Source organism: Anthonomus grandis, chromosome 1 (assembly GCF_022605725.1).
Source record: "Anthonomus grandis grandis chromosome 1, icAntGran1.3, whole genome shotgun sequence".
NCBI lineage: Eukaryota > Metazoa > Arthropoda > Insecta > Coleoptera > Curculionidae > Anthonomus > Anthonomus grandis.
In genome coordinates, this window is record NC_065546.1 from 29,083,312 (window position 1) to 29,106,205 (window position 22,894).

The 22,894-nt window shown below is 35.1% G+C and overlaps 1 protein-coding gene across 15 annotated transcripts in view; it reads right to left on the bottom strand.

Annotated features, from left to right (window-relative positions):
• The window catches only part of LOC126735097 (obscurin-like), a 168,588-nt gene that overhangs the window by 53,084 nt on the left and 92,610 nt on the right, over positions 1–22,894 (bottom strand). For 12 of the 15 annotated variants that reach the window (XM_050439044.1, XM_050438999.1, XM_050439058.1 and 9 more), the window contains 12 exons: positions 15,102–15,389; positions 14,664–14,825; positions 13,868–14,506; positions 6,852–6,970; positions 6,629–6,797; positions 6,448–6,568; positions 6,266–6,390; positions 4,827–4,990; positions 4,562–4,766; positions 4,464–4,481; positions 4,107–4,333; positions 3,883–4,050 (listed from right to left, as the gene is read on the bottom strand). In XM_050439044.1, coding sequence (XP_050295001.1) covers positions 3,883–4,050; positions 4,107–4,333; positions 4,464–4,481; positions 4,562–4,766; positions 4,827–4,990; positions 6,266–6,390; positions 6,448–6,568; positions 6,629–6,797; positions 6,852–6,970; positions 13,868–14,506; positions 14,664–14,825; positions 15,102–15,389 — 2,405 coding nt within the window. The remainder of the gene's footprint in view (positions 1–3,882; positions 4,051–4,106; positions 4,334–4,463; positions 4,482–4,561; positions 4,767–4,826; positions 4,991–6,265; positions 6,391–6,447; positions 6,569–6,628; positions 6,798–6,851; positions 6,971–13,867; positions 14,507–14,663; positions 14,826–15,101; positions 15,390–22,894) is intronic. The other 3 variants (XM_050439027.1, XM_050439065.1, XM_050439072.1) reach the window with 3 other exon arrangements.

Sequence of the window (22,894 nt, forward strand, 5' to 3'; positions counted from 1 at the left end):
CTTTTTCCTCAGATCATAAACAAATGTAGTCCCTGTTACTTGGCTAAAGGCCACAAGTTTTAAAGTCCTCGTTTTTTTTAACGTAGATGGCGCTGTCAGCGCCACCCGTACTATCCCCACCATACCTACTAAAAGTACTAAAATCATTCCTGTTTCTTGTGTTGACGCGTCAACAAGTTCTAAGTTTTCGTAAGTGCTTAAGTGATTTAAAAAGTGAAAATGAAGTGGAAAAATTCGGATTCTTCAAGTTTATCAGATTCTTCGGACGAGGAAGCCATTGAAAGAGAGATTTATCTCTTAAAGGATAGACTGAAAATGCTGAGGAAGGTGAAGAATAAGGGGACCCTATCGTGTAGCGTCAAACATGGCGGCCAAGCCGTGCCAAACACTGCGGCGTGGTATAGGGCCCCTCCGCCACCACCGCCGCCGTTACCACCACAAGACCCGCAGCCATCGACATCTTTCGCCCCCGAGGCTATCGATCAAGGATGGTTCGAGGACGACGACAATGACGATCTCTCGTTTCTTGAACAGACAACAACGAATCAAGATGGCGGCGGGTACGGAAGTGGTAAGTTAAAGAATTATTTTGAGCACAGTAGCTCAAAAACGAATTTTAGTAGCTAGGTCTAGAATCCTCTTCATTCACCGTAGTTTGAAGAGGCCGTTTTAAGCACCGTAGCTTTAAAACGTAAAAAATTATGTTTAGGGCACCATAGCTCAAACAAACAATTTTGACATTGGTCAAAAAATTGTTCCTACGGGCAAGTAACAACATTGGCGAAAAAATATCCAGTGCCTGCTAACTGTCCATTTAAGACGCCAGAACTAAAGTTAAATTAAATATAAATGATTCTGCCATACAGAGGGACCACAAAATTTTGAAAAACCAGTTGCATCTGAGTGCAGCTATTGTGGGAATTGGTCAGGCTCTGTCAAGGCTATTAAATGGATCCCCTTTCTCCCAGGGGAAAAAATCTGGAACTGTTAGTGGTTAAGTAACTCAGGTAGAATTTTGTGCAATCTTTTCCATGGCCAATCTGTCCATAGGAAATTTTCCATTTTGCAATTGTGATGGGGGTATGAGCAAAAATTAAAAGAAAATTTTAAATAGATTTTACAGGAGCCACCAAATTAGCAATTTGCTCTTTGGGGCTAACCTCTCCAAATGTCTGGAGCAAGCAAAGACCTTGGAAAAGAGCAAGAAAAATAGCTCTGTTCTTGTCGAAAAGGAGAATTTAAACTTCAAGAGCCCACCTCCTCGGAAGATGGTTTTCAAACAGATCACCTCCGGCCAGTCCAGCCTCGGTGGGGTGGGCACTCAAATGCTCAACCAAAAAACAGACAGCAGAGGAGCAAGAGCTGGTCGGATCCAAAGAAAAAGCAGAGCCCGAAGGAGAACTGGAAAAAACAATGGTAAGTAAATTTGCTGACCAACTTAAAAGTTTAAAAATAAACACCTTACTGTAATGATAAACAAATTTTATCCTGGTTGTACGGGTATAAGATCCCCTTTTTATCCAAAGTAGTCCAAAAATATCCTCCAAAAGAAAGGATTTGGTCTCTTAAAGAGAAAACTGGTCTGAAGTGGGCCATAGGTCACCTATTAAATATTGGTGCAGTGCAGCAGTGCACACTCTTATCAAATCATTTTCAAATCTCAAATATTTTTCTACGCCCTAAACCAGACGGTTCAAATAGATTTATTCCAAAATTAAAAAACCAATATACACTTGTAAAAACCGAACATTTGAAGGTAGAGGATAGAAAGCTGGCAATAAATTTAATATAAAAAAATTGTTATATGTCCACTATTGACCTAAAAGAGACTTATTTCCTGATACCTATTAGTAAGGGTCATCAGAAATTTTAAGATTTTATTCTGAATCGGTTTTACGAGTTTACCTGCATGCTCTTCGGTTTGTGTTCAGCCCCCTGGGTATTTATAAAACTGCTTAAACCAGTAGTGACTCATAGAAAGCAAAGGTTTTTGTCAGTAAATTATCTTAATAATTTTTTTCTTGGGCAGACTAAGTAGAAAAGTGTTATAGAAATATAAAAATTACATGTGATTTACTTACAGAACTAGGTTTTCTTATAAATTTTAAAAAAGTCTTTTGTGACCAAGTCAATACTGTAAGTTCTTAGGCTTTAACTTTGAATCTATCAATATGGGGCTTAGCTTTCCTTTAACAAAAAACTGTTGAAATTTATAGTTTTTTACAAAGGTTCGTTTTGACAAATCTGTGCAGCATAAGACAATTTGCTAAACTTTGTGATGTTTTAGCATCAATATGCATGCAATGGGGAGGCCGTGCGATATAAAAACGACAATCCCACTGCCCTTGCATGCAGAAGCAAAATGGTGGATGGAAAAGTTAAAAAATCTCTTTTGTCCTTTTCCTACCTTCGAGTATAAAAATAGGAATTTTTTCAGATACCACCACGGATGCCTCGGGCATTTTCTATAGAGAGGAAAGCTCAAGGGGTTTTTGAGCCCCAAGGAAAGATTTGAAAGCATACATTTCTTGGAACTAATGAGCACTTTTATTGGGTTAAAATATTTTGCCAAAAAATCTCTCTTTTGTAATATTCTTTTGCGTATAGATACACCACTGCAATTTCCTACATAAATTGAATGGGGGGGATTCAAAATAAAAAATTAAATAAACTTGCTAGAGAAATTTGACAGTGGTGTGAACATCGCAACATAATTATATTTGCCTCCTATATCAGTTCCCAAGAAAACAAAGAGGCAGGTTATCAGTCAAGGGTAGGTCGAGCTGAGGTAGAATAGTCTCTTAAGCCAAAAGCCTTCTTGCAAATTTCAAATAAATTTGGATTACCAGATTTTGATTTATTTGCTAGCCGTAATAACAATAAATGCTCCAAGTTTGCCTCTTAGTTTAAGGACCCAGAGGCAATTTTGGTAGACGCCTTTGCAGTCTTATGGGGAGATTACTTCTATACCTTTCCACCTTTTAATTTGATACCAAAATTCTGAGAAAGATTTCGACCTAAAATGCTCGAGGCATTGTTGTGGCACCCTATTGGCCTACTCAAGCATGGTTTCCTAAATTCAAGGAAATGCTGGACTCAGAAATGCTAATTCTTAAACCGAAAGAAGTTCTACTTTCTACTGATAGATCCCCTCACCCGCAGTGGGGGCAGTTTTCATTGGTATTATTATTGGTATATTTAATCGCTTTAATAAAAATATATGCCAACGGTTCTTTAATATGTTCAGCATTCTCTTTAAGGATTTCGACTGTAAATCCATCTGAACCGGGTGATTTTTTATTTTTAAGTGTTTGTATTGTTTTTGCTACTTGTACTCCTTAAATTAACTTATGCCTATCTATTCTCATATCATCAAATTGTATATCTATGTCTGTTTTAAACTTATTTGCAATTTTATATTCATTCTGTAGTAAGCAGCCCCTCTTATTTTTAATTCGCTTTAGGCTATTTGTTTCTATCTTAAAGAATTTTGAATTATCGCAATTTTTGCATTAAAAGTAAATATCTTTAGTAGTTTCTTAGCGATACTCGCCAAGCATAAGGCGTTTATAGTAGAATTTTAAAAACACTCCTTTAGGTTAATGTACAAATTCATTTAAAAAATGATACCACAAAATCACACACACAAGGCGTTTTCAGTACAATTTTCCAACAGGTATACGTTTTTTTTATCAATGTGTACTTTGTAGTATTTAAAACTTTGTACTGAAAACATCTTGTGCGTGGCCAGAGGCTTCACATCACCATATGATTTTCCCCATTACCAGAATTTTTGCATATAAGCCGAGACACTTCAAATTATCCTTAAGTTTCCCAAAAACGCAGAAAAATTATAAAGCAAAATACCCGAGCGTGGCTCACCTTTGGTTTTGGACTACCTCCGATTTTCGCTCTAAGCACCAAGGGCTCTCCCTCGTTAAGATCCAGGTTTCTATCCAGTTTTTTTAGTATGGTTGGGGCAGTTTGGATCATGGTGATCTTTCCAGTGGTATCGGCTTCTCCTACTACATTGACTGCCACTGCTTTATACTACATTAGAAAAAACGATTATAAATTGAGCAGATTAAAGAAGTTATAATGCCTACCAATCCGACATCGCTTTCACTATAACCCTTGACCGATAAAGTGCTGGTTGCTTGGGCTTCAGAAGCACCCTCAATCTTATGGCGATCATCTTCGACAATTTCCTTATTGTTCAGGAACCATTTAATTTCCGGTTTTGGTAGTCCGTCGGCTCGCACCATCACCGTGAATTCCCCTTGGTCCTCGATTTGATCGTCGTTGAGGCCGGTGATGAACTTTGGCCTCTCAGCTAAGAAAAGTTTACCAGTTAATAATGGATAGTAAGTAAATTATCACGTTTTTTTAAAGCGGGTTATATTTTAAGCAGCTTCAAAACAAAAGCTATTTTATGTAAGCTGCTATAAATCATAATAACTTACTCGTGGGTTCAGCTTCTTCTGTAAATCAGGGAATATTTTGTTAACATATGTATTTTATTTATGAAAGTCTGAATAAGAGAGTTTACAGGATAACTTACTGATTGTTTTTAATCTCGCCTCAGAGCTGTTTTCTCCCAAGCTGTTCTTGGCCACCACTCGGTAATATCCTTCGTCTGCCAGCATCACTTGGTGGAACACCAATTTGTAAGTGTCCGTCGCACGATCTTCTACTATTGAAATCAAATCGCTGGCCTGTACAACTTTGTCATCCCTCATCCAGAGTATCTGGGCTTCTGGATTGGCCTATAGGAAAGAATAAATAATTTACTTAGAGTGAACTTTAATGAATTGTAGCCACAGAACCTGTACGATAACGGTGAACTCAGTGGCTTCGCCTGGAACAACTTTTACATCCTCAGGACCCTCGATTTCTGGCTTCAGAACCACGGTGAGCTGAGCGCTGTCTTCCAGTTCGCTCCATTTGTTTTTCGCTTGTATGGTGTACTTGCCTTGGTTAGAACGCTCGCCTACCATCATATATTTTAATTAAAAAAGAACTAAATAAGTAGTAGAGTAGTTCAATTTTCATACCGAAATCTCCCGTGACATAATACAGGGTGGGGCAATTTTTTTACCCTTAATTTTTTTTCAGAACTTCATAAAGTAAACCTGGGAGATTAATTATGGAAAAAAATAGCTTTAACCGACGGATCAAAATCATTGATTTTCATTTTGAAAATCATCGATCCATAATTCAGGTTCAACGAGTGTATCGTCGTTATTTCAATGTACGAAATCCACCCTTCGAAGCCATAATTCGATGGTTAGTTATTTGCGTTTCCAGGCACAAGGTTCAGTTGGGGATCTTCCACGAAGCGGCAGATCTAGGTCTGCAGTGAATGCGGCAAATATTCAACGCGTTCAGGACAATGTTGATGGGAATCCTGAAACATCAACTCGAAGGTGGTCTGCTGAGCTGAAGTTATCGCGGAGGACTTTAGGCAGAATCTTAATAAGTCATTTACATCTGTTCCCATATAAGATACAGTTAGTGCAAGAGTCCAGGAGACTCTCAACAAAGATTAATTTATGCAATTCACTTGCAAGAACTGGCTAGAGAGCATAACGGATTTATTCGTTCAATGTTAATGAGCAACGAAGCCCATTTTTACCTGAATGATTTTGTAAACAAACAAAACTGCAGAATATGGTGCATCGAAAATCCAAGGGTGGTTCATCAGCGACAACTGCACTAAATACACAGTATGGTGCGGAGTTACGTCTCCACGAATAATTGGACCATTTTTTTCGAAGACGGCGATGGTAATGCATTATTTGTAAATGGCGAGCGATATCGGGATATGCTTCAAAATTTTCTACGACCAGTTGTTGCAGACACACCAGAAATGTGGTTCGAACAAGATGGGGAACACTGCATGGGACACTATGCAAATTCTCAGAGATTTTTGGCGAAGAAATGATTTCCAGAAATTCAGAATTTTATTAGCCTTCACGTTCGCCGGATTTAACGGCCCCTGATTATTTTCTTTGGGGATTTTTCAAAGACAGGGTATATATCAATAAACCCAAAATCCTGCAGCAACTAAAGGAAAGTATTCGAGTTAAAATACGCGGGTTGGAACCAAATATTCTGACTCGCTTTATGGAAAATGCTCTGGTAAGAGCTTAACTTTGCGAGATGGAAAATGGCGTGTGCGGGATGTAATCTTTCATATTAATTTTTGTAATCCCCTCACTTTTGCCCCACCCTGTATAATTGTAAAAATTAATGTAATACTCACATCTTGGAATAGTCATGGAAAAAGTGCATTCTTTTAGACCATCCTCGATTTCCCGATCTTCAGTTTCCAGAATAATTTTGTTCTTTTCAAACTCGGTGTTGGAAATCGGTTTGCCATCTTTAAGCCTAAAGAAAATTAACTCATTGTATAAGTACATCAATCCAGTAGTAAATAATCTTTACCATGTAATTTCTGGCACAGGATCTCCTATAATGACGGCTTTGAAGGTGCCTCCGTTCTTCTTAGTCACTGTTTGGTCCTTTAGGCCTTCTTTCAGTTTAGGTCTACGCAGCTCCTTTTCAGCTAAAATTAAAACTAAAGTTTTAACTCTATTCGGAGCACTATATAACCCTTAAAACTCACGAGTTACTTCTAATACAGCCTGCTGCTTGGTACTTCCCACAGGATTGGTTAGGATACATTCATAAACTCCTGCATCTCGCATTTCCAACTTTTTAATTTCCAATTTGAACTCTTCACCGTTTTGGCTGGCCGTCATCCTCAGGTGTGCATCGGGTTTGATCTCTTTGCCCTATGGTGGATTATTTTAATAATTGTTATAATGTTTTTGCATACGTTTGCATACGTTTAAGGTCCAGGTGGCTGTAGGTGGTGGATTAGCAAATCCTCTGACGATATAAGTGATATCCAGAGATTCTGGACGTGAACCGTCTTTCATGTTGGTATCGAGAATGATTGGTTCGGCTAAAAATGTGTAGTTATATTGTAAACAGTTATATTAATAGGGTTAAAAAGATAATATTGGCGATGAATTTAGAGCCTATTAAGGTTAAAGAAAATTTATTTTAATCCTAGAAAATAAATTTAAATTAAAAATTAAAAGATGAAAAAAGACACTGGAAATTACAGCAAGACAGAAGTTAAGTGAAATACAAAGACTAGCTTCTCTAAGAAGTAGAACACATAAAAACTATGGATTATTCAAGACATATATATGAAGATAACACATAAGTAATTATATCGGATTACATGGTTCTACATGAAGATATAACATCGATTTACCTTTCGAAGTTGTATATTTAAGAAGAGAAGCGTAGAACGACAGTGATCGTAAGATTCGATCTGGTACACAAACGTATCAAACACTGATCCAGATATTCAAAGTTGAATTAGAGTTGTAGATAGAAAATTTTGCAATACTCCGATTTGTAAAAAAAAGATCAAGCAGATCCTAATTATAATTATAACTCAATGGCTTTAAGTCAAATTGTTATCCCACACTAAGTGGTGTCCCTCAATGAAGCAATCTTGCCCTATTTATTTTTTCTACATTTGTCAATGATATCACTAGTACCGTTATGTCTGAGTGTCTTTTATTTGCAGATGACTTAAAAATATTTCGCTTAATAGAATATAAAAAGGATTGTCATATATTGCAAAGAGACATTGATGCTTTAGCACACTGGTGTACAATAAATAAACTACCGCTGAATATCAAAAAGTGCAAGTGTATGTCAATCTTAAATATTCACAATAAAATTAAGCACAGTTATAGGTTAGGTAATTCTCCCCTAGAAAATGTCAACTCTATAAGAGATCTAAGGGTCATTAAACTGACATTCAACAAACACATCGATAAAGTTGTTAAATCTTCCTTGAAAACTTGGTTTTATAATCAGATCAACAGGAGAATTTGAAAAGTTGGACAGTCTTGTTAATTTGTATGTAATAAATGTTAATTTGTGGTCTAATTAGGTCTAAATTATTTTATGCAGCAATGGTATGGTTCCCTAACTCTAATGTCCATATTATAGACGAACTAGAATATGTGCAGCGCAGGTTTTTTGAAGTGTCTATGCTTCAGAATTGATGGACTATACCCTCCAAGGGGGTATGTCCATAAACTATTTCTAAAAAGATCTAATTTTTTATCTCTGAGGCACTTCGCTATTCTGAGCAGACAGCTTTTTTTATTTAAAATATGCAACTATAAAATTGATGTAAAGTCCAGTGCAACGATATATTAGAATGGTCACCCGTCAAAACACCAGCATTCCACCTGCCAAACAATGTCATCCACCTTCTATTTACATTGTTTGAGAAGTAAAATGCTGATGTTTTGACGGGTGACCATTCTAATATATCGTTGCACTGGACTTTACCTTATCTTTTGAGGGACTTTTTTGTTCCCCCATACACACTAGAAAATACTTTCGTTTTATTTAGAAAATAGACCTTACTTACTTAGCAAGAAATGCACCTTTATATCGAGCTTGCTCATGGTTTAATATTTAACATAGCAATAATGATGTAGACCTGTTTAATGGCACTACAGCTATATTCAAACGCAAAATTGCTCCAGTGATTATGACCTTATAACCACTAAGTATTTCTATATATACAGAGTGTTCCTTAAAGACATGCTAATATTTAAGGGGTGATTCCTGGACCCATTTTAAGAAAAAAAGTTTCTATAAACATATGTCCTAAACGTCTTAACTTTTGAGATACAGGGTGTTAAAGTTTTCAAAAAAAAATCAGTTTTTTAATAATAATTTAAACAATATTATAGACATTTTTATGAAATTCAGGACATGTATTCTATGAATCAAGACGCATGTTTTAATGTGCAAAAAATTTTTTTTTCGCTGCCAGTGGCGTTCCTACAGGTCTTCTATTGAATATTTTTAGTTTAAAAAATCTTACGTCACTGCTTGCGCCGCGTTGCTATGGGCAACGAGCTGGCTTTTTAGGGAAGTAAAATTGTTTTTATTTTTTTAAGCGGAAACCATGCGTCGGACAAAAAAACCAAGAGATCAAACAAAACAAAATTAAAAGCACAAAGTCACGGTCTTATCAAATCCATATAATTTTTTAAAAGCTACACGTGTTTCGCACCTATCGGAGCATCATCAGGCCTAAAAAATACATTAAGATATTTCTCACAAAAAGAACGCTCATAAAACTCATTACCTAGACCTACACAGATCACATTACAACTAACAACAAAAGAAAAGCTAGGTTAAGTTAACAATTCCTACCATAGATAAAAATATATGCTTAAAAAAAAATAAATAAAAAAGTAAAAATGTAAAATGTCACCAGTGGGGAACGATCCAGCAACCTTTAGATTCACAGGCGCGCGTATAACCCATAGGCCACCAAGTAACATGATCAAAAATGGGGAACAATCCGAACTATACTAATAGGTGTGAATATAAGTAAACAATCTTAACAATAAAAACTAAAAATATCTAAAATCGAAAAAGAAAAGACTTTTTAAGAGAGGTTTTTATAAATGAAGTGAGGTTCAAACGAAATATCGAAAATATCGTTCACACACACAAGGACAGGGCTCTTCTTAGACCCATCAAAATTAAACAAAAAAAACCATGGTCTACTAAAGGCTTACGCTTGTCTTCTAAAAATATACGATCCTTATCACACTTAAAAAAATTCTCAGACAGTGTGTTCTTCCACGATTATGTAAGGTTGTACAAAAAAATTTACCATAAAACAATAAAGGCAGCGACTTGGTCTATTGTTAATGAATTAAGGGATAAGGCTTCTCCATCTATCACAATCCCCACTTTACCGGATAACTTAAACAACTACTTTATAAATGTAGCCAAAAATCTCATGAATACCGTAACTCCTTCCCACGATCCTCTCTCATATCTCGCTAATGAGAATTTACATAATTTCTTTCTTACACCCATAGCATTAGAAGAACTACGCAGCACAATAAAAGACATTAAAAACAAATCTTCATCTGGGGCTGATGGTCTAACGCTCAAAATGTTTTTAAATCTCCCGGATATCACTTTAAACCATCTTACCAACTTGATTAATATGTCTCTTCAAATTGGAATCTTTCCAAGCTGCCTTAAAACGGCAATTATTATTCCTTTACATAAAGGGGGCGAGAAGGATCAATGTTCGAACTACCGCCCAATTGCACTTCTCCCAACATTATCGAAGATTATTGAAAGACTGGTAAAGAAACGACTTTTATCCTTTTTGCTTAAATATAAAATTATAACCCCGCATCAGTTCGGATTCTTGAGTAACAAGTGCACCAATGACGCTATGTTGTCCCTCTTTAATAATATATACTCCAGCCTAAACAGCCATCTCTCTACAGCAACAATTTTCTGTGATTTCTCTAAAGCTTTCGACTGTGTAAACCATAATATCCTAATTAATAAATTGCAGCACTATGGAATTAGAGGAACACCTCTCGAGTGGTTCATGTCATACCTGAACAACAGGAATCAGTTTGTTAGGGTTGATTCGATGACGTCTTCGTGCAAGCCAATAAATGCGGGGTACCTCAAGGCTCAGTTCTAGGCCCTATTTTGTTTCTTCTATTTATACATGATATTGCTAATCTGGACATAAATGGTAAAATTTGTCTCTTTGCGGACGATACTAGTTTTTCTTGGAGCAACTTAAATATGGTGCCTCTTCGTAGAACCATATCTCGTGACCTAGTCATCATTAAATCGTGGTGCGATTCAAATCTCTTGTGCCTTAACGTCTCAAAAACTAAAGTATTATCATTTAGCGGTGCGTTGCAACCTTTTGTAATTAATAACAACAGAATGGAGGTCGTTGATTCCGTAAAGTTCTTGGGACTGATAGTAGACAACTCTTTAAAATGGGATATCCACATCGATTCCTTATCCAAAAAATTAAGTTCTGCATGTTTTGCTCTGAGATCAGTATCCAGGGAGATAAGTTTGGCAACGGCTATAACAGTTTATTATGCCCTGTTTGAGTCGCACCTCCGATATGCCCTTCCGTTTTGGGGTACGTGTGGTGCGACTCAATTTGAACGCATATTTAAGCTACAAAAGAGAGCTATACGCTATTTATTAAGACTAAATTACAGAACTTACTGCCAGGAATATTTAAAAACATTTAAAATACTAACTGTTCCTTCCTTATTTATATTTGAATCCGTCTGCCTAATCCGCAAGCACTTAGCAGATATGTCAGAAAGGCCATCTCACAATTATCCTCTTAGAAACGCAGAGCTATATCTACCAACCCCACGATCAGAACTAGTTAAACGATCCATTCTTTACAATGCAAAAAAAATGCACAATCATCTCCCATTTGAAATCAAATCAATAACAACAAATTTCGGAAAGCTCTGAAATCATACTTGCCGGAAAAAAATGGAAATGTGACCTCAAACAATTTATAAAATTGTTAAGTTTTTTGTTGTATTTTTTATTTTTATATATTTGTATTTTTTGTTTTTTCTTTGTATATATTTTGTTTGTATGATTTATTTAAATAATAGCTTTGTCGACAAAATTTTAAATTTTATGATAATAAAGCCTTTTGAGCACTCATGCAAAATATCCGCTCCCTAAGTTAAAGAAAAACCATGTGAGGAGGCCAATAAATGATTTGCAAACGCCGATTTAGTTTCGATCATGTCAGTATCCCTATACCTGTCCACCAAACTTGTATGTTCCTTTATTCTGGTGGAAATTTTTCTCCCCGATTGCCCTATGTAAATGGCATTACAGTCATTACATCTTAATGAATATACACCTGATTTTAAAAAGAAATCTGCCTTATCTATAGTACTAACTAGCTGACTTTTTAAACTGTTTGTAGTTTTAAAAGCAATTGTAAGGTTTGTAGACTTAAAAAACTTTGCAAGCTGAAAAGAAATATTACCAAAAAATGACATTGATCTAAAAAGGTGACTATTTTCATTATTAAGATGGATTAAGTTGTAAGTAAGCTTGTATTTATTATAGAATTTAGAATAAAGGCGATTAATGATATCAAGTGGAAACCCATTATTAAAAGCAATATGTTTAATTATATTTAGTTCATCAAGGAAAGCTTCTCTAGAAAGGGGGATGTTGAAAAGGCGATAGAAAAGGGAATTAAGAATATCTATAAACTCTTTTTACGCAAATATCTCGTTTACCATTGAAGAATAAAGAGATGAAAAGTTACCTTTTCTTCATGTTCTTATTTCAAAAAGTACCAACAAACTTGAATTTGAGATCTACCGCAAACCCACCACTATGGACAATGTCATCCAATACTCCTTAAACTCCCCTTATTCCTACAAATTTGCTTCTTTTAAACTTAACCTAGCTTTTCTTTTGTTGTTAGTTGTAATGTGATCTGTGTAGGTCTAGGTAATGAGTTTTATAAATGTTCTTTTTGTGAAAAAAATCTTAATGTATTTTTTAGGCCTGATGATGCTCCGATAAGAGCGAAACACGTGTAGCTTTTAAAAAATTATATGGATTTGATGAGACCGTGACTTTGTGTTTTTACCTTTGTTTTGTTTTCGTTTGGTCTCTTAGAGAAAAAATGGATGATACGTTTCTACAAGAGATCAAATTTGCTAAAAAGTAATTGAGGATTTTAAAAATAATTTTTATTTTAAGAAAAAGCAGTGGCGTATTATTTTTTCAATAAAAATATTCAATAGAAGACCTGTAGGGATGCCACTGGCAGAGAAAATATTTCTTTTTGCACATCGAAAAATGCGCCTTGATGCATAGAATACATGTACCACAGTTCATAAAAATGTCTACAATATTATTTAAATTATTAAGAAACTGATTCTTTTGAAAACTTAACCTGTATCTCAAAATTTAAGACGTTTAGGACATATGTTCATAGGAACTTTTTTTCTTAAAATGGATCCAGGAATCACCCCCTTAAATATTAGCACGTCTTTACGGAACATCCTGTATATAAACTGTCCATTTAATTGTCGTATACTCTGAAGTTGTGAGATTGAAATTTCGGCTGTTTTTAAGTCAAATCAAATTTTTGTAGACTATTAAATTTTTTATGCTGCTTACCCAAGCTGCTTAAAGTATTTAGTTTTTTTCAGTTTATTGGTTGTATATTTACTTTTCATTTGTTAAGCATATTTTATCTTATTGTTAGGAATTTCCTGTTAGATAATGTTTCGTAAATAAAATAAATAAATAATATCGTACAGTCTAAGAATTACGAACCTCTAGTTATTTAATTACGAATCACTGTGTATTAAAAAATATATATAAAAACTACTCCTCTATTCCCATGTTTAAAAATTTACATGGGGGCTCTGGCGAGTGAGGAGATGATATCAGAGAAACAAAATTTCAGTCAATAAATATCGCCCTCAATAATAAATTTGCCGTGATGGGTCATTTTTGGCTAATTAATTTATTTTCAGGATGGACTACTGTTCTGTCTCCTCATATACAGGGTTATGAACATCGAATTCACTGAAAAGAACGAGAAGTGCTTATGAAATGGTCCATAGTCCGACACATAAAACATAAATTTGTAAGATTCTCGGCAACATTTGGAAATCACACACTACACTTGGAAGAAGATCTAAATACCACAGCATCAAATTTATAAATTTTTCCATAATAATTTATAAAATTTTCCATATGTTACTTACACACAGGTGCCAAGTAGGTGCTATGATTTATTATATCAATAAGTTTATTATTATCATCTTACCTGTTTATTAGTAATAAAGTGCTACTTACCATATTAGTAATAATTTGCTGATAGCGGTTGTTCTTATGAGCTAAAGCCAAGCAACACGAGGATTAAAAACAAACGTGTAGTTTTTTTGTTGATAGTGTATACCTTGTGAAATTTTTTGAGCATTTTGACATTCTTGTAAAGTTTCTCGTTCGAGTTTTTTGGCGACTATTTGCTCTTGGTCTCGCTCTACTGTGACAGCATCCTCAATAGTGGCCCGTCTGCCTTTTCTTATCTTTGGTTCCTCGTTATCAGTTTTCACTTCGTACTTGGTAATAGTTTCTTCGTCTTCGGCCGATTCGATTGTGGCTTGTCGAGCTTTTTTAGGCATTTTAAGGCTCGCGTCCGCCTCTTCTGTTATGGGGGTGTCAGGTGCCTTTTTATTGACTGTCACTTCTTCAATTTCCTCCGTGACAGCTGATTTGGCTTTCTTGAGTTTCACTTGAACGTCCTCGACTTCCGGTGATTTTGGAACGGGTTTCTTCTCGTCAACGTTGATTTCTTCGATTTCTTGGATTTCTAGGGTTTGTGCCCTGCTGGATTTTCGCTTGGGAAGGTCTCGGGTGATGGCGGTTTTTGCCTTGTGAGCCTCGTCGAGCTCGTCAAAGAATTCCGCTTCTTCGACTATGGCCGCGATTCCTTTTTGGTTCAGCTGCGGTGACGACGGTTCTTCGATTATTGGCTCGGGAGTTTTTTGTACTGCCGCCCTCTTCTCTTCAATAATTCCTTTTTCGGCTAGTTTACCTAGATTCGTGTAAATGATATGGTGTATCTTAAGATAGTAGGCTGTCAAGTAACTGTTGCTTTACTATCTTTTATGGTGACATACAGACAAAACAGACATGTAAAAGCCTATTTTCTCTAGAAGATACAGTTTTAATTTTGCATGGGATATTCTTACCTTGCTGCTTGGGTGGCTCGGGTTCCTCCAAGTCTTTGCTTATAGGTTTCTTGGGTGGCTCAATTGTCTTTTTTTCAATTTCTTCCTCGACTGGTTCAGGTTGTTCAGGCTTTAGAATTATTGGAGGTTCGGTCTCTTCGACAGCATCAGTATGAGTGACTTCTACAATGGTTAGTGGGAAACAAATAGAGACAAACAAGGTACTAAACAATTTAGAGTGTCCTAAAACTCTCTGGGACATATACAGTAAAAATCTACTAAACTGGTAACGATTGGGGCGGAAGAGGGGCATACCATAAAACTTTACTTACATTATTCTTCCAAAGTTTAAATCAAAGAAATCATCCGTTTTTCTAAAATATACTGACTTTGGTGACTTTTAATCGATTCTATGGTTCAAGAATTCCCTTAAATCAAAAAAATAACGAAATGACTTACTGTGTACTGTGACAAAGCTCTTGCTGCTAACTGTGCCCAAAGAATTGGTGACGATCACCTCATACTCGCCCTGCTCCTCGTACTTAATCAAATTTACGGCCAAATGTAGGGTTTCGTAACGTTTTTTGTCTCTGGTGATCTTAATGCGGGCATCGGTGGTCACCTCCCGGCCATTCCTCAGCCATTTTACGGTGGGCGGAGGACATCCGTCAACCTCAACTTCCAAGTGTAACTCGGCTCCCTCTTCCACGGTGGTGTCTTTTAATTGTCTGATTATCCTTGGAGCGCCTGCAATTTATTTTTGTCTTATTTATTACTAAAGATTACGTTAGTCTCAAAAGGTAATAATAACAAAATTATTGATGTCTCAATTTTTCACACTTAAGATAATAGCAATGGAATTCAAATAGCCATCAATAAAAGGGTAATACGTCTTATACGAAATCCAGAGATAACTAGAACCTTGGACAGTTTGGCGTATAGAAGGAAGGAGGCGGATCTGACTCTGTTTTACCGATACCTAGAGCTATGCACGGAAGATCTACTCGACAGGCAAATGCGACTTAGAGAAACCTAGGACATTGCTACGGAAGTGCAAGGTTATGAAATCAACTCTCAAAGCACGTACAAGCAAACATTACAGAACTTTAAGAAAAATATCCAAAGAAATCTTCATGGCACTGGCGCTACTTGTTATATGCGAGTACTTTTCTGCCCTTTTGTGCCAATGTATTTCGTAAGATTTAGCAAGATTTCTGAATTTTCGATATAGAAAATGTTGTGAAAGAGCCCTAATACCGTATCGAGCATAGTACGAAATATAAACGTGTCTTAAGTTTACATCTGTCAGGTTGCTCGCGTACATATTATGTAAAAGTTAGTTGTGTGTTAGTTGTGTCTCGTCTCGTCTTGTGTCTTATATCTTGTGCTTTGGCGGTTTCTTGTAGTTTTATAAAATGAAAGTCTTGATAAAGAAACAGACGTATTTGTTTAAATACATAAAAGAAAACATTTAAAACATGGAAACCTGAAATAATATATTCAATCACTGGATATCTAAAAGACATGAAAATGGCATTAGAGATACCAAAAAAATAATGTGAAATCCAGGAAAATGTAAAATCTCAATTCCTCGAATAATAAAAATTTATTTTAAATAACTGAAAGGTAGGGGAAGGTGTCCTAAAATTACATAGTATGTAAAATGACATAGCGGTATTTATTCTCCAACTGCTGGCGCCATCTAGTCAATAGTTTGCTTGCATGTCACAAACCAAGAACAGATATCATGTGGGCACTCTATTTGTTTTACATTTATGAAATGTAGAAGATAACCTCAAAAAATTATTTTTAGCGGTGTAGAAATTTTGCATGTGCTGTTTTGAAAGTCTGTTTTTATTACGAAATTGTGCTGATTTTAAAGTAAAACCAGGGTTATTATTTAAATGTAAGTGTATACTTCAGATTCACGTGCGCGGAAATGTCGTTTAATATGAAATAAGATTATTCTGCATTAACAAAGGACTATCTGTTACTGCGGGTAAAACGACACAGATAGGCATGAAGGTAAAATGGCATACTATGTCATTTTACAAACAAACATCAAATTAATTAAAATTTAAGGAATATTGTATTTTTTGTTTATTTTTAGCTACATTATGGTGGGAAAACGTGAAAGAACATCAACTAGACAATCGTGGGATGAACAAGCAATGCTAAGTGCAATTAACGCTGTAAAAGGTGGACAAATGGGGTGGCTGAAAGCATCGAAATTGTTCAATGTCCCCCAAGCCGCATTAAGGCGAAGAGCAAATGATACAAACAAAAGAGCTAAGGGCTGTCAGAAAGTTTTGGGTCGGTTTCCAACCACATTTAATGAAGACGAAGAAAGAGAGTTAGTTAAGCATATACTATTACTTGAGTCTAGATTGTTCGGGATAACAACAACAGATATAAAGAAACTTGCGTATGAGTTTGCCACTAAAAATGGCATTCCAAATAGATTTAAAGATCGTAGCGCTGGACGAGAGTGGCTGAGAGGATTTCGTATGCGACAACCTGAAATATCTCTAAGGCAGCCTGAAGCTGTGTCTGCGGCTAGAGCCATGGCATTTAATAGGCCACAAGTGCAAAATTTTTTTAATACGTTGGAAAATACCCTAAAAAAAGAAAAAATTGATGTGCATCGGATTTACAATATGGACGAAAGTGGTTTGTCTACAGTGCAAAGGCCTTCAAAAATTTTTTGCCAAAACTGGAAGAAAACAAGTAGGATCATTAACCAGTGCTGAAAGAGGTCAGCATGTAACATGTGTTTGCTGCATGAATAGTGTAGGTAATTTTGTGCCAACTGCTTTGATTTTCCCTATTTTTTTTTTGGGGAAAAATAGAACTAGAGAAACTTTTAGATGCTTTACCTCCAGGTTCTTTAGGATTATTTAACGAGACTGGATGGATGACATCTGATTCCTTTGATTTGTGGTTAAAGCATTTTCAGACTTTTGTTAAAGCTTCTCCCGACTCAAAAGTTTTATTACTTCTGGCTGGGCACATTAGCCACAAATCATTAAATGCCTTGACGTTTGCCAGAAGAAATTGAATAATCCCCTTATGCTTTCCTGCCCACTGTACCCATCAAGCGCATTTTTAAATACGAGAATTTACCCAGTTAATCCACATATTTTCCCAGACGAGTTTTTTGAGCCGACTGAGGCAACAAATAGATTATTAGAACCGACCATAGAAGAGGGAGCATCCCATCGCCCAGAACAACTATCAACAAGCAATGAAATAACAGTAATTGGTGTTACAGAAGAAGCAATGCGACAAAAACAAGGCAAACGTGTCGATAAAGAAAATGAACCGAGAGGTGATCAGACAGAAAGCAATATAAAACAAAATCAACCACTAAGGAAAAGGTTTTCTCTACAGGAAATTTCGCCAGTGCCTGTAGCAAGAGGAACCAAAAAAAGGGAGACCAGACAAACTATAACCGGAGTCTTAACAACTACTCCCAATTTAGAAGAGTTAATGCTAAAGGAAGAAAAGAAATTGCGAAAAAAATGTACGTCAATTTAAAAAGAACGTTTCAGGTGAGACAAGTTTTGTTGCACGAAGCGAAAGTGAAGAAGATCCTTTTGCAGCCGAGGATTATGAGGATGAAGTGGCATGCCTGTATTGCAACGATCTATTCAAAAATTCTCGATCCAGGGAGTCTTGGATTAGTTGTATGAAGTGCCACAATTGGGCACATTGCGAATGTCCTGGAGTTTCTCCAAAAGTCAAAAAGTTTATTTGCGAGATTTGCCAAGACTAATTCCTCATTAGCTTACTTTCTTTAACTATATTTTATAAGTTCTATTTGTGTTATCACTTGTTTTAAGTATATGTCATTTTATACCCCACGACTGTGTCATTTTACAATATACATGTTTGTAAAACGACATAGTGTAACGTTTTTTAAAATGCATTTTCTTACAAGTTTTAAATAGAGTTGAAATATTTTTGTTTATGTTTGTCAATAAAGTTTATTTAAAGCAACGGGGTGTATTATTTTGAGTTAATTATCTTAAATGGTTTTTGCATAAACAAGATTTAAATAAAAAGTATGTCATTTTAGGACACCTTCCCCTACGAAAGAAGAGATCAAAAACCATTTTCCGTACATGAGAACACAAAAAACGTCGTCAAATGCCAGAAAGATTTCTTCGTCCTTTCCCACTTGGAAACTAGGAAGTAGTTTTTTATGTCATGTGCAGAAGTTCGATTACTTTACTTTCATATAGAACGCCTACAATAAAATCTAGTAGAAGGTCTGCAGAAGGTCTTCTTTCCTCTTTAAGTTTTCTAATTTAAAAGCAATGTAACATTTTGTGATGTCTGCACGCATTCTTCAATCATTATTTTTATGACGTGCAAACAACAAATTAAACCACCAAGGATGTCAAACGCTTCATTAGTAGACAAACCTGACTTCTGGAAAAATTCTAATATTTTCAAAAAATATACCTAACTTAACAATCTGTCAACGTCGTGGTTCAATATGCTATCTACACCCCACCAATTGCCAAATGATGAATGAGTAAACTTTCGGAATATTCTAATAGATTCAACTACTTTAATTTTTTACAATCAACTTTATTATTCTAATTAGAACGCCCCATTTATTAATACATTTTTGGATTTTTTGATAAATTCTAAACACATTTCATATATTGTAGCATTTTATTTTTTCAGAGTAGTTTTTGTAAATTGATTTATTTATTTATTTTCACATTTAAATCCTTTACAGCCATACTATTATCTCAATGTCCAAACTCTAACCCCAACCCGTACTACTGGTCCAGTTTTGCGTCTGTTCCACTTAATGCAAATCGATAGAAAAGTTCATGATTTACTGATTGTTGTCACGATCACTGACTGTAGCCACTGTCCCTCAAAGTCACACATGCCTTGTCATTTGTCATTGGGCTGAATAACGTTTTAACTTGAATGGTTTTAGTTCTTTCTTACTTTGGGGGCAGGTGAAAGGTACATTTTCGAAGACCTTTTCGGGTCTTTTCTCTAAAAAAAGCTCAATTTTGGAGCTTTGAGGCATTTAATTTAACTCCGTCAAGTGAATTTTCCTTAAAAATCTTTTTAAATGCAGTTATAAAAAAAGCAAAATTCGATCATCACGTGACATGTATTCTCGAAACCTCTTTTGTGCAAAACCCTTATGATTGAGGTAAGTCTTTTGATTTATTTTCATATAAAACCTTTTTTATATACCCATAATACCGATAATTATAGAAAGACTTTTTGTCCTTCCAGGGTTTCTTTGTTTATTGCAAGAATTTTGAGACTGGAATGTTGACCTAATCTCAACTGATTTTTTTCTCAAATTTAACTATCGCTACTTGCTGGATTATGTGTTGACTGGCTATTGACCTGGATCACTGATCGCCGACAACTATACCCTGGTTTTAGCTAATTTAATTCACTAAAACTCAAAGTTAGCGCTTAAAAAGCAAACTTTCGAAGTGACCACATAGCAATCACTTGGTTCCAGTCAGTGGATTTTTCATACCAGTTATAATTTTTTAATATTAACATTCTGTTTAAAATCATTATTCACCCATTTATTTAAAACTTTTCTATTATTCGATTTACTTTTTTATATAAATCATCAAATACTTAACTTTCTTATGCATTAATTTATAAATCTTAACATTTCATGTAAAACGATTCTGATTTTTGCCTTGTATATATAGTGTATATAAACATACAGTATCTATTTAATCTTTGGCCAAATACAATTGATATTATACGATACAAAACAAAATAAAAAGGGTTTCAATGCATTTTTAATTTGGTTCTTACTTTGGAATCAGCAGAGTTATTTTATATGTTGTGTACATATTTATTTGAGGATTCTTGTAATAGACGTGATTATAACCTGAAAAAAGCTGTTCTATTTAAAAAATACCTTTTCAGGTATTATGAATACTTATACAGTGAGTTAATGTTTCCTAATTCAAGTGCCTCCAAACAACAAAATGTATTGTAATTTAAATTGAGCGGCGCATAACGTAATTTTAATTTATGGCAATGTGGTAAGTATTTATCGACCTACGACCAAAGACCTACCAATATAGAGCTGCCGGTCGCTGTGTGGCAATATTTATTTTTCTATAACATCTCTTTATACAAAAAAAGAACGCTACAGCACAGATGTAAATAGCTCCGTGCGGAGCTATTTACATCTGTGGCTACAGTATAACATCCTATATCAACCTTGAACTGTTTTAGAAATATCAACAGTTAAAAATAAAAAACCTATTTTAAAAACGTTAGCAGGCTTTAAAATGTAAGTTATTCAACTCTCGGTACTTTTTTGTGTCACAGGTGACAGGTGGGACACTTGGACTTTGACTGACATCTTCGCTTTAAGTTTAGTATTGTCCGAAATGGCTCACTTAAATGAAAAAGATAAAATCACATTAGTAATGTTAAGGGTTTATGGAGATCGTGTTAGACCATACGAAGAGGTCGCTAATTTAGTTTCAAATCAAAATAAAATTACTTTATAAACTGGTCAGAAAATAGTTTTGGAAGTTTTACAATGTTTCGTAAAACCGCTCAAGAAATTGGCATGCCTACATCATCGGTTAAAGTAATTTTAAAAGAAAATAAATTCCGTCCATGGCAAAACTAAGCCAAGAACAGAACTTATTAAATAACATTGTGTTTTTGGGTAAAGCTACGTTTATCGTTCATAGCATTTTAAATGGTCAAAATTGCAGGTACTGGACCGGTGAAAATCCACAAAAAGTTAACGTGTGGGCTGCGATATGGAATTTACGTAATTGGTCCATACTTTATTAAAGAAACCTGAAAAAGTATTTCGAAATGCTTCAAAACAGCATTGTTCGAAATTAGACCTTTGGCTGGTCCAAACTATAAACATGTATGGTTTCAACAAGATGGAACTCCTGCGCACTATAGTTGAGTGCCTGATTATTTAAATTTTACTTTTCCATTTAAATGGATGGGCAGCTATCATAGAATGGCCATCTAGGTTCCTGTAATCTTTAGATTACTTTTTTTGGGGCCGTTTTTTGGTTATTGACAAATTACAAACAACTTTGCGTATAGTCAGCAAGTGCAAGAAGCGCATTTTGAGCATTTAATTAAATAGTTTTGCTTTCTACCAAAGTTTTTATTACAATATCTTTATTAAAAAAGGGCGTTATTTGCTTGACATTTTGAAACTAGAGATTTGTTTTTTTTCCTTAAGTTTCAGTTAAATCTAAAATTATTGTTAAACGATAGCTTATCAAAAACTAAGATAGGAAAGTTCAACCCGTATTTCTCCATGTTAAATCATTTAGAGTTTACAGCTTGGTTAAGTTTTAAAAAATTTTGATTTTCAATTGTTGATATTTCGAAAACAATAGTTCAGTATTGATATAGGGAGTTATACCGGGTGGCGTATTGAAAACGAAACAGAGCCAATTACGGGCAGTCCATTAACTTTAAAAAAAAAACGCTCGGACCCGTCGATTTTATTTTCGAGGGGGACACTTAATAATCACAAAATCACTTTTCCACCTACAACCCCCTAAGCGGGGGTGGCACTACCCCTAAAATCTTAAATGGGAAGGGGGATCGAGTGATACCTCATTGGAAAGGTCTTTTAATTCTCTTTACAAGGGTATTTGGGTATTTGACGCAATTTAAGTAAGTACTTTTTAAAATTTTCGCATTTAAACCTTAAAAGGTAATTTTCAATATTTTTACTTTATCATAGACTACTAAAGGTACTTTTAAGAAAAACAATGCCAGGCAGTAGGACAAAACCATCAAGTATTATGAAATTATGAGACAAAAAATGAGATAGCTCTGTCATATTACAGAATATTTTGACCTTAAGTCTAGACATTTAAAAAATTATCGCAAAAATACATTTAAAAAGAATTTGCTTTACTTCACTATCTTAATCACAGACCACGTTGGTATTAATATTAATTTATTTACCACAGGTAATAAATATCATTAGAATAATACGGATGAACTAGAGAACGGGTCAGCCAAAAAATTTTACAAATATTTGTAAAATTTTCTTGTTGGCCAAAACTAAAAATTGAATTATTCTCAATTTATTCTAAATGTAGTACGCTGTTAAAAAGGTGATTTATAGTGCGGGACTTTGTTTTTTTTAGGTAATACCTATTTTTAAAAATAGAAATGGTGCATACAACGGCAGAAAGAGTTGAAATATTTGAATTATTTTTTTGGAAATAATCAATGTG